Raw genomic sequence first — 12,838 nt, 5'->3', positions numbered from 1 at the left:
GCTGAAATTAAGTTCAAATATTATCTGGTTAATGCAGGTGAACATTTATATAAAAAAGAGAAAATGAACACACTTTTTAAAAGGTGAAGTTTCCTATTATATTACTTTGAAAAGTACCTAGAAATAGCATTTCCCATTTACATAAAACAGAGTTTAATCATTCTGTGGTTTGGTATTTGGATTTAGAATCTAGAAATGTTATCTTAAATTGAAAAACTCAGTAAAGTTAGTCAAAATTTCTCTATTACGAAGTTATAATAATTATGATAATAAAATAATTATGTCAATAACCACCTTTTTAATCTCAGCACATTTCTGACATCGCAAATGTGTTTTCAATAACCTAATATAAAATTAATGCTAGTCATCAGAATACTTACTAATTTACAAAGAATATTTCACATCTTTTTAGTGCACTAAATTCTCAAAACAAGCCAGTATTGCTAATATAATGTTGATTGCCACCACCCCCCAACATCTATTTCCCCTTTCTCTGGCCAAAAAATAAGTATGCCATTCTTTGGGGGAATCATATCTCCCCATTTACAGTCATATGGTTTGGGTAGGGTTAATCCCATCCCTCATACCTAAAACAGCTTAAGCCAAATAGCATATTTTTTAGTGCTCATTAATTAGGAATGATCACTTAACCCAGTGAAATATATGGTCTGGTTTTCTGGGGCTTCTACAAAAAAGGTCTTCATTTTCCTTCCACGGAAACTGCTAAAAGATTCTGTGAGTTTTTTTAATGGTACAGTATAAAGATGTAAGATCTGAAACCAGAACTGCTTCAACTATACCTCCATATAATGAAAGATGGAGAAAAGGGGACTTGGAAAAGGTGGACAGTGCAGAATAGGAATGAAAACAAGGAAGTAAAGAAAGACAAGTGAGAAACAGATGGAGGAGAGATATGCTCAAGGCTTGAGGATCACACATGAGAAGAAAAGAAGCACAGAGACAAAATATAGAGTAGAGGCAAAAAGTGGTGAACAGAGCTTGCAAAAGTTCTTATCACCCACTGCCTTGAACTTCAGACAGGCTTCAACATAAATTATTGTCTGTACCACTCCCCTTTGAAATTCTAGCACCATCAGAGCTCAGATGCTATTGGCATGTGGCAACTATAGCATGTATCCAAGGAGACATGGTCTTTGGTTGAAAAGACCATCACCAACAGAACTGATAAAAAAACGAAGGCGTTGAGAGGTTAAAATCCAGATTTCTAAGCATGATATTTGAGGCCCTTAACAATCTTGGCCCAAACATGTTCTAAAACTGTCAGAGACCTACAGAGAACTGTGTACATCACCTCCAGCCCTTCTGTACGACATGGTCACCTCGACTACTAAGCTCTGATATGTCCCCTCCCACTCCAACCTAGCAACCACATTGTGCCTAGGACACAATGAGTCCTCAGTTGACAAGAGCTCATAAAAAAAATTAAAAAAAAAAAATCCAGTCCAAATGTTCTTTCTCAAAATTCTCATATTTCAACAGAAACATTTGTCCATCGGGGTAAATTGCATGATAGTTTTTAATCACTGGATCTAAACACGATTAGATAATGATTCAGACGGGCCCACTTTGTTGCACTGTCTTATTCTGACTCTTGGTATGCAGGGTGGGAGCAAGGGAGCCAGTCTTATGCGTTCCCTCATTACTGAGTGCTCCATTGCTTCTCTGCCTCTTACTAAATTTGCCTTCTTCCCTGGAGCTTCCCCACAGGAAAGCTGGATTTTGCCTGTCCTTTGGTGCCAAAGCTTTTTCCTTTATGAAGTAAGGAAAAGAGAACCAGTCAGGAGATCAGAAACCAGAATTCTTGCTGTGACTGTTGGTCAAGCAGATCAACCTCCCCCAGCTTCAGTTTCCTTGGAAATAAAATAGGAATAAAAGTTTCTGCTCTACTTGCCTGGGTGGCAGTTGAGCATCAGACTCTTGGTTTCAGCTCAGGTCATGATCTCAGGGTCATGGGGGCAGCCCGGGTGGCTCAGTGGTTTAGCACATGATCCTGGAGACTCGGGATCGAGTCCCACGTTGGGCTCCCTGCACAGAGCCTGCTTCTCCCTCTGCCTGTGTCTCTCTGCCTCTGTGTGTGTGTGTGTGTGTGTGTGCGTGTGTGTGGCTCATGAATAAATAAATAAAATCTTTAAAAATAAATAAATAAATGATCTCGGGGTCATGGGATCAAGCCCAGCACCCAGCTTTGTGTTCAGTGTGGAGTCTGCTTGGGATTCTTTCCCTCTCCTGCCCCCTCACCCCTCCCTCTGCTCACATTCTTACACATATGCTCTCTCTCTAAAATACATAAATAAAATCTTTTTAAAAAATTTCTGCCCTACCTACCTCAAGTGATTATGAAGATTATATAAAATAGTAGGTGTGAAAGTCCATAGCTCTAAAATAAGAAGTTATTTTTACAGTTAAAAGGTAATGACAATAGCCAAGATATGGAAACAATCTAAGTGTTCATCAATGGATAAATGGATTAAAAAATGTTGTACATATATACACACACAATGGAATGTTATTCACCCATGAAAAAAAGAAGGAAATCCTGCCACTTGCAACAACATGGATAGACTCTAGGGCATCTGCTAAGTAAAATAAGCCAGACAGAAAAAGACAAATACAATACAATGTCATTTATATGTGGAGTCTAGAATAAATTATTCTACTAAAAAAAAAAATACTGAGCTCATATATAGAGAACAGATTGGTGGTTGCAACAAGCAAAGGGTGGGTAAAATAGGTGACAGGAGTCAAAAGGTACACCTTTCCAGTTATAAAATAAAGAAGTCACATGGATGTAATGTACAGCATGGTGACCACAGCTAATAATACTGTACTGCATATCTGAAAGCTGCTAAGAGTAGATCATAAAAGTTCTCATCATGAGAAAAAAAGATCACAACTACGTATCATGATGGATGTTAACCAAACTTAGTGTGGTAATCATTTTGCAATATATACAAATATCAAATCGTTATGTTGTACATCTGAAACTAGTATCATGTTACATGTCAATTTTACCTCAATTTTCTAAAAATTAATGAGTCTAAAGCACACTAATAATCTTAGCAAGCTTTGACTAGATTAGCTATAGCAAATAGGTTAAATCACTGCTAGCAGGTTTGCTAAAAGCATCATCATTAATTGTTTACCAAGTACTTAACCTAACTCAATGGTTTTCTTCCTTTTTCTAGCCTTTCCTAGCACACCAAAGGGTCATGAGACATACCCACTACTAACAGTGGGTCTCCTATGGATCTCAAAAGATTGGGAGAGCCCACTCTGACAAATACTGGGCTGGGCTTTGAGGATACCACTGTAAGCAGGAACAAATGTTATTCTAGCATTCATGGAACTTACAGACCAGGGGGAGGACATGAACAAGAAACATAGATACATAGCCAAAATGACTGGAATACATGTATATGTGTATGCATGCATGACTTACTGTACTTACTGTATATCCTCACTTTCAAACAACCCTAACAGGGATACCAGCCCCCTCCACGCCTATCCCCAGGGAACCACACACCTCCACATTGTGAATCCATTGTGTTACGTGCTAGAAAATAATTAAACTCTACAATACGCTACAGGAGAATTTCTTCCAGAGCTAGTTAATCATTGACATATAAGTAAAGCAGTCTAGGTAAAGATCAGGAGACTTAAGTAGAGTTCCAAATCCAGGACCAGCCACACAATTTACAAGTATTGGTGCAAAGTGAAAAAAATGTAGGGCTTCTCATTCAAAAATAATTAAGAATCTCAAGGCAGTAATAACAAAGCATTAACTAAGCCTAGGACCCTCTGTGATTGCACAGATCGAATACCCATGAAACCTTCCTGGCTTCTATACTTATTGAATGTGTAATTTGTAGCCAGTCACTTACCCTACCTCTGGTTCCTTACAGCTATAAAATTAAAGGAGGGAAGAAAAGGCTTTCAGCTTCTTCCCATAACTAACACCTATGTTTCTCTATTTAGGAGACTGTTCATTCATTTAGAGGGAATTATTTTACCCTTTTATATAACCATCCAAATGCTCACTGTGACTCAAAGCTAATGTTGAAACCCCATACATAGCATTTTACCTTCAACCATTTTTATGTTTTTCTTACCTCTAGACAACTCTTTAATTTTGTCTAAGAAAAAAATAATTTATGTTCAATATTACCTCAAAATTGTAATAGTTATTAAGTCCAATAATAGATATTATGGTTTAATGGGTTAGTAAAAAATCATATATGTTATCATAACACAAAATTGGTTTTTACATTGAAATAACTATATTTTAATATAACTGGTTTCCCTTACAATTCTAAGTGTACCATTTTATGCATGTTATGCATGTTATGTTTTTACATAATTCTGAGAAAAGGTCCATAGGCTTCACCAGACTACTCAAAGGGTCCACAGTACAAAAAAGGTGAAGAAACTCTTGGTCAAAAGGTTACGGAACTCAAGTGACAATAAAATAGAACCAAATGTATTCTTATCTCACAAGTAGTAATAGACCCATTTTAATATAAATAGCCTTTAAAATTCTAATTCAACAGCAATGTCTACATACAACAAAATCTTCCTGGCCCATTTGATTTAACATGACAATATTTAAGTATTCCAAAAAGACAGCTTTTGCTGTTGTTGTCTGTGGGCTTTTCCTGTTTTTCTTATTTTTGCACACGTGACCATAGGATTTGATATGAAAGAGTGTAACTCACATACACATCTTTATATCACAATTTCAAATGTTCTTTGGATTGGTACCTGAGATGACAGTAGGTTACAATCAATGAACAGTCCTTTCCCAGTTTTGTATCTTTGTATCAATCCAGCCATAATGGCTCCATACGCATACAGGCCAGTAGCAAGATCAGTCATGGCCACTCCTGAACGAACTGGATCGCCATCCTGATTTGAGGGTTGGGGTGAGAAAAACAGAGAAAATTGAAAATCAAAACCATCACATGATTTCTCAAATATTTGAAGAGCAAACAGAAGAAAGAATTGTATATGACATGTGCATGCACACACACAAAAGAATAAAATAAGTTGCTACTGTGGATAATCTGCTGATGGTAAGAATACATTTATATTTATTGTATTTCTCACTCCATCACCTACCAACCAAACTAAACCAAACCAAATAAAATAAAATGTTTTAAACATGTATGAAATTCCTTCTTAATATATATTACTTTGTTTACCATAAAAAAAAGTTAAATTTGAATTTAAATGAGTAAAACTATTGGAAACAAAAGAGAGTTTTTTTTTTGTTTTGTTTTGTTTTGTTTTTTTTCCTGTTGAGTAAGAGGCTCTCCCAGGAAAAAAGAAGGCAGAAGACCTGGTCTATTCTCCTTATAAGCACGCTAATTATTGACAAATATACTAATGGTATTTGCTTACAAAAGAAAAAAGAGTACTTATTCAGAGAAGGCTTTCAGCAAAATACTTTTGTTTTAGAATTACTTTTGTTTTAGAATTTAGATACACAAACCTAGAATCTATAGTGTTTGTGTCTTTTTTTAAGATTTTATTTATTTACTTGAGAGAGAGAGAGAGAGAGAGAAGCAGACTCCTTGCTGAACAGGAAGCCTAACACGGGGCTCCATCCCAAGACCCACTGATCAGGATCTGAGCCGAAGGTAGTTGCTTAACCAGATCATTACCTGAGCTGAAGGCAGTTGCTTAAACAACTGAGCCACTGAGGCACCCCTAGAATATACAGATTTATAAGGGATGGGATATCACCTATACAATTGTTGGAGTATACAAATGTTGGAGTATAAAATATATAGAATGTTTCACAGCCTATAGTGTTCCCTGTTGTATGAAGTAACCTATATACTTCATTAGAGATCATATCTACTGCTCTGGGATTGAGAGGTTTGTCTATTATGGGAAGAAAGAATCTAGGGGTCTCTCTCAATGTCCAGGACCTCTATCTGCTTCTCCTGTGCCTATTGGCCCCTTGTATCCTTAAAAATTGCAAGTAAAGCTTAATACTGCTTAATATCTTCAATCCATGCCAGTCTGATTTGACAATACAATCCTGGATCTATATGTAAAGATATTACAACAGTGCCTGGCAAACAATAAGTCCTATAAAAATTAGCTAACATTATCATTAACATTATTATCAGTCATCGTTATATCATAGAGTTCCTATTTTGTACTACCTTAAATTCTGTTAACTCTGTCATCATACAGAATACCTAAAAAAAAGCCTACATTTCATCTGGCTGATACATTCATTCAATCCCTTCTTTATTCATTAATTCCAGCTGTTAATTCAATCAATTTCGGGAGCTAATTTTTATTTTCCTGCAATCCATATATGAACTATATCAATCATCTTAATGAGAGTGCTAAGTAATGTTAAAAGCAAGTAAATGAGAATATATAATTACTAAACTTTTTCTCTGCTTTTCAACACAATTTGAAGGAAGATATAGCAATGAAAATTGGAAACTTCTAGCTGTTTTCTACCTGCTATGACTGGAGAAACTTGCAGTGGCTTGAGTCAGTAAACTTAAAATTAAATGTGTCACTGGGATTTAAGATTATTTATAGAGAGACAAGTTCAAATTTAAGTTTAAAGATGCATTTTCTCACTATAAAATGAATAAACTCATTTTATCTGCTCTACTTCTTAGACCAATAGGAATAAATTAGATAATAAGTCCTTTGTCATATATTAAAACTTCCTGATAAGGGGAGACTATACCAGATTAATATTCTAAAAACATCATTACATTATCCAGAATAACAGTATGAAATGTATAAGCATTAAATAAACATTAACTCATCAATATATTAAAGACAACATTGTCTGGGAGATCCCTGGGTGGCTCAGCGGTTTAGCGCCTGCCTTTGGCCCAGGGCGTGATCCTGGAGTCCCAGGATCAAGTCCCACATCGGGTTCCCTGCACGGAGCTTGCTTCTCCCTCTGCCTGTGTGTGTGTGTGTGTCTCTCTCTCTGTCTCTCATGAATAAATAAATAAAATCTTTTTTAAAAAAATAAAGACAACCTTGTCACTGTTAAAAGTGACAATTTGTGCCAAATAATTTCAGCGAAACAGCAACTGGAACAGGCTAACACACTTTAGATTCAAAGATGCAAACAGCCTGAAAAAAATGAAAGCATGGGAAGAAATATATCATACAAACAACAGACAAAAGAATGCTTGAGTGGCTATACTAACATCAGACAAAATAGATCTTAATACAAACCAAAAAACTGTCACTAGACAAAATAAAAAGATATTTTATAATGAAAATGGGGTCAATGAACTGGGAAGATATAACAACTAGAAGCATATATGCACCCAACAACAGAGCTGCCAAAATACAAAAAGCAAAGAGTAACTCATTTGAAAAGAGAAATAGACACTTGAGGAATAATAGAAGGTTTCAAAACTCAAATATCAATAGTGAATAGAACAACTAGATAGAAAATTTTAAAAGAAAGAAAAGATTTGAATACCATAAACCAATATATCTAATATCTAGAAAACACTGCACCCAACAACAAAATACACATTCTTCTCAAGAGCACACAGAACATTCTCTAGGACAGACGATCTCATAGGCCATAAGATAAGCTAAAATAACACACACACACACACACACACACACACACACACACTGAAATATTACATAGTCATAAAAAAGGATGAAATCATGCCATTTGAGACAGCATGGACAGACCTACAGGGTATTATGCTAAGTGAAATAAGTCAGACAAGAAGACAAATACTATATGATTTCTCTCATATGTGGAATCTAAAAAACAAAACAAATGAATTAATAAATAAAAAGCAGAATCAGACTTATAAATACAGTAAACAAACTAAAGGTTGCCAGAGGGAAGGGAGGTGGGGAATGGGCAAAATGGATGAGGAGGGGTGGATAATAGGCTTCCAGTTATGGAATGAATTAGTCTTAGGAATAAAAGCACAGCATAAGAAATATGGTCAATGGTATTGTGACAGATGGTAGCTACACCTGTGGTAAGCATAGCATAATGTATAAACACGTGGAATCACTATGATGTATACCTGAAACTAATGTTACAGTGTGTGCCAACTATATTCAAGTAAAATTTTTGAAAAAGAAAATGCCTCAAGACAAATGAAAATAAAGGTCCAACATACCAAAATGTATGAGGTGGAGCTAAAGCAGTATTTGAGGGCAATTTATAGCTTACATACCTGTATTTTAAAAGAAGAAATATTTCAAATGAAAACTTACCATCCCCCCTTTAGACATTGGAAAAAGAAAAGCAAAGTAAACCAAAAGGAGTAAAAGGAAGTAAAACAGTTTAGAGTAGGAAATAATGAAATAGAGAAGAGTAGGCCAATGGAGAAAATCAACAAAACAAAAAGTTGGCTCCCTGAAAAGATCAACAAAAGTGACAAATCTGTACCTGAACTTTTTTTAAAAAGTAAAAAATAAAACTAACAAATAATTAGAAAAACTGAATAAATATATGACAATAGAGAAACTGAATTTGTAATCAAAAAGCTTCCAACAAAATTTTTAAAACCCTGGAGAATTCTACCAAGTATTTTTTTTAAGTTTTTGTTCAAATCCCAGTTAGTTAACATACAATGTAATATTAGTTTTAGGTGTATGATATAGTGATTCAATGCTTCCACACTTTACCCAGTGCTCTTGACAAGAAGTCTACTCTTAATCCCAAACCCCTACTTAAGCTGGCCCCCTGCCCACCTCCCCTCTGGTAACCATCAGTTTGTTCTCTATAGTCAAGAGTCTGTTACTTGGTTTGCTTCTCTTTTTTCCCCTTTGCTCAATGTTTTGTTTCTTAAATTCCACATATGAGTAAAATCATATAACTACCAAGCATTTCAAGAATTAACATTAATTCTTCATAAGTGCTTTCAAACCCTGAAAGTGGAGATAACAACTTCTATGAGGCCAGTAATTTACTGAGGTCAAGCCACACAAAGACATCAAAAGAAAATAAAACTATACAGCCCAATATCTCTTAAAAGAGTGAACACAAACAAATTCTCAACAAAATACTAGCAAATTGAATCCAGCAATATATAAAGGGATTATACATTATGAGTAGTTGGGATCAATGTTCTCAGGAACAAGGTTGATTTAATATTTGAAAATCGATCAATATAACAGACTAAAGCATTAAAATAAAGGACAAATGCAAAATGATCATCTCAACAGATGCAGATAAAGTATTTTGATAAAACTCAGAACGCTTAATGAGGAAATACTCAACACACTAAGAAGAGAAGTGAACTTCTTCAATCTCATGAAGGACATATGTGAAAAAGAACACAGGTCACATCGTAAGTAAATGTAAAAAATTGAATGCATTTCCCTAATATCAGGAACAAGAGAAGGATACCTGCTCTCATCACTTCAATTCAACATTGTACTGGAGGTTTTAGCCAGTGAATTAGGGGGGAAAAAATAAAAGTAATCTAGAGTGGAAAGATAGAAGTAAAACTATATTTGCAGATGACAATCTTATGTACAGTAAATCCTTAAGAATCCACTAAAAAAAACTTAAAACTAACAAATGAATTCAGCAAGTTTGCAAGATACAAGGCAATATATAAAAATCAATTGTATTTCCACACAGTAACACTAAACAAACTAAAAATGATATTAAGAAAATAATTCCATTTACAATATCATCAAAAGGAATAAATTTAACAAAAGAAGAACAAACTTATATTTTGAAAACTATCAAACATTGTCAAAAGAAATTAAAAAGAAGACCTAAATAAATGGAAAGACATCCCACTGTCATGAATCAGAAGATTTTATACTGTTAAAATGGCAATACTCCCCAAATTGATCTACATATTCAAAGCAAGTTCACCTACCAAAATTCAAGGTGTCTTTTTTGGTAGAAATAAAACCTAATCCTAAAATTCATATGTAAATTCCAGGGACAATAATTAAAACATCTAGAAAAAGAAGAATAAAGTTGGAAGATTCTGACTTCCCAATTTCAATACTTACTGCAATGCTACTGTAAATAAGGCAGCATGGTATTAGAATAAGCCAGATTGACAGACAATGGGAATTCTCAGTTTTACTTTCAATTCCTTTTTTGACAAGCACACCAAGATAATTCAATAGGAAAAGAATAGTCTCTTTCAAAAATTGTGATGCAAAGGAATAAACTCCTTACACCACACACAAAAATTAACTTTAAATGGATCATTAACCGGGGCACCTGGGTGGCTCAGTGGTTGAGCATCTGCCTTTGGCTCAGGTGGTGGTCCTGGGGCCCTGTGATTGAATCCCACATCAGGCTCCCTCCCTCTGCCTGTGTCTCTGCCTCTCTCTGTGTCTCTCACAAATAAATAAATAAAATATTTTTAAAACATAAAAATAAAAAATAAAAATATTTTAAAAATAAAAATGTGCGTTTCAAAGGAAACCATCAAGAAAATGAATAGACAACTTAAAGAGTGGGAGAAAGTTCTTTCAAGTCACATATCTGATAAGGAACTGAAAACTGGAACTAGAATTTATAAAGAAACTTGATAATTTATAACTCAATAATAAGGCAAATAACCCATTTTTTTAAAATGGGCGAAGGATCTGAATAGACATTTCTCCAAAGAAAATACACAAATGTCCTTTAAGCACATGAAAAGATGCTTAACATCACTAGCCATCAGAGAAATGCAAATGAAAACCACAATGAGCTTACAACCCAACAATAAAAAGACAACCCAATTTTAAAATGAGCAGAGTGTTGACATACTTTCAAAAAAAAGATATACAAATAGCCAATAAGCACATGAAAAGATGCTCAACATCACTAGCCATCAGGGAAATGCAAATGAAAACCACAATGAGTTTACAACCCAACAATAAAAAGACAACCCAATTTAAAAATGAGCAGAGGGCTTACACACACATTTCTCCAAAGAAGACATATAAATAGCCAATAAGAACATGAAAAGGTGCTCAAGATCATTAGTCATCAGAGAAACGCAAATCAAAACCACCATGAGATACCACATCACACATACTAGATAGAATAGCTGTCATGAAAAAGAGAGATAATAGCAAGTGTTACCAAGGATGTGGAAAAATAAAAAAAAAAAAAAAAAAAGGATGTGGAAAAATAAAAATCTTATACACTGCTGGTGAGATTATAATGCTGTGCTCACTGTGGAAAACAGTCTGGTAATTCCTTAAAGAGTTAAACATAAAATTACCATATGAGCAATTCTACTTCTAGCAATATACCCAAAAGAATGAAAACATATTCCTCACAAAAAAACTTATACACAAATTTTCATAGCAGCACTATTCATCATGGCCTAAGAGTGGAAGTAACCCACATGCCCACCAACCAATAAATAAAGTGTGGGATGGCCAAACAATGGGATATGTTAGGCAATAAAGAGAAACGAAGTACTGATATATACTAAGACTTTATGCTACATGACAGAGCCAGTCCCAAAAGGCCACATATTATATGAGGCTATTTTCATGAAATATCCAGAATAGGCAAATTCTGGATGAAAAGTAGAGCCAGGCGCTGAGAGGAAGTGGAATAGGAAGTGCCACTAATGAGTTTGGAGTTTCTTTTTAGTGAGATGAAAATGTTTTAAATTGATTGTGGTGACGGCTGCACAATTCTGTGAATATAAAAACCATTGTGAATATAAAACCACTGAATTGTCACCTTATATGAGTGAATTACATGGTATATGCATTATATGTCCATAAAGCTGTTTTATTGTTTTAAGTCCCATTATAATGCTGATAATGAAACAAAACAGAAAAGACAGAAATAATTAGAAATAAATGTTTTTTAAAAGTCTTTTAAAGGCCTGCTAAAGAACACGTATTTAGTGGAAACTCTACCTACAAGTTACATTTCATTCAAAGCTGCTTGGTAACAACAACTAAATATATACCACTCATGTTCTAGTATAATTCAGAGGTGGCTATGCTCATACTTTGGAAATCCCTTGTACTCATATTCCTGTCATCAAAGAATTGTCAGCATGGGGATCCCTGGGTGGCGCAGCGGTTTGGCGCCTGCCTTTGGCCCAGGGCGCGATCCTGGAGACCCGGGATCGAATCCCACATCGGGCTCCCGGTGCATGGAGCCTGCTTCTCCCTCTGCCTGTGTCTCTGCGCCTCTCTCTCTCTCTCTCTGACTATCATAAATAAATAAAAAAATAAAAAAAATAAAAAAAAAATAAAAAAAAGAATTGTCAGCATGCCAGAGAAATAAGGAAGTGCAAATAAAATACCATTTAGTGAGCAGGAAACCCCACAGTGAACCACATTGCCACACTGAGGTGACTAAGTATTCCCAGGTGCAATCAGACAATCAGAGCCGGGGTGCATATATACAAGGTATGAAACTCCCCTTCCACATCTGGAGCTCCGTTGGAGCCCTGCTGCCATGATGGCATAAAATAGCGTGTATCTCCTCCTAAGATCTGGGATAAATGGGGTGGTACTATCTCTATGTCAATAGATATAGAAATTTATCACTCAGAACACTTAGCAAACATGTATTTGGGGAAGATCAGGTAATTAATGGACCTTGTTAAGCAATATGTGCTAGGATTCCACCATAACTTATCGGAGGAAGTGGATCTAAGTTAAAATGTAGATTTTTAGAAATTAAGTAATATTTATATTTTACTAAATTTTAATTCTAGAAATTGGTAATAGAATAATTTTTTATGGACATTTTGAAACTGCTTTAGATATATTTAGCTTCTTTAATAAATTAATAAAACCCTTTCATTACAACAACTTGTGGTGATATTCCTATAAAACTAAAACAGGT

The 12,838-nt window shown here is 35.0% G+C and overlaps 1 protein-coding gene across 2 annotated transcripts in view; it reads right to left on the bottom strand.

The window, feature by feature from the left end:
• Positions 1-12,838, bottom strand: part of SUGCT (succinyl-CoA:glutarate-CoA transferase) — a 712,850-nt gene that overhangs the window by 579,451 nt on the left and 120,561 nt on the right. Inside the window, exon 8 of one of the 2 annotated variants that reach the window (XM_077864111.1) lies at positions 4,780-4,923. The exons of the other annotated variant lie outside the window; for it this stretch is intronic. Within the exon in view, the coding sequence (XP_077720237.1) occupies positions 4,780-4,923 (144 nt within the window). The remainder of the gene's footprint in view (positions 1-4,779; positions 4,924-12,838) is intronic. 2 annotated transcript variants of the gene reach the window in all.

The sequence above is a fragment of the Canis aureus genome, chromosome 21 (genome assembly GCF_053574225.1).
Source record: "Canis aureus isolate CA01 chromosome 21, VMU_Caureus_v.1.0, whole genome shotgun sequence".
Lineage (NCBI taxonomy): Eukaryota > Metazoa > Chordata > Mammalia > Carnivora > Canidae > Canis > Canis aureus.
This window is presented reverse-complemented; position numbering and strand designations above follow the sequence as displayed.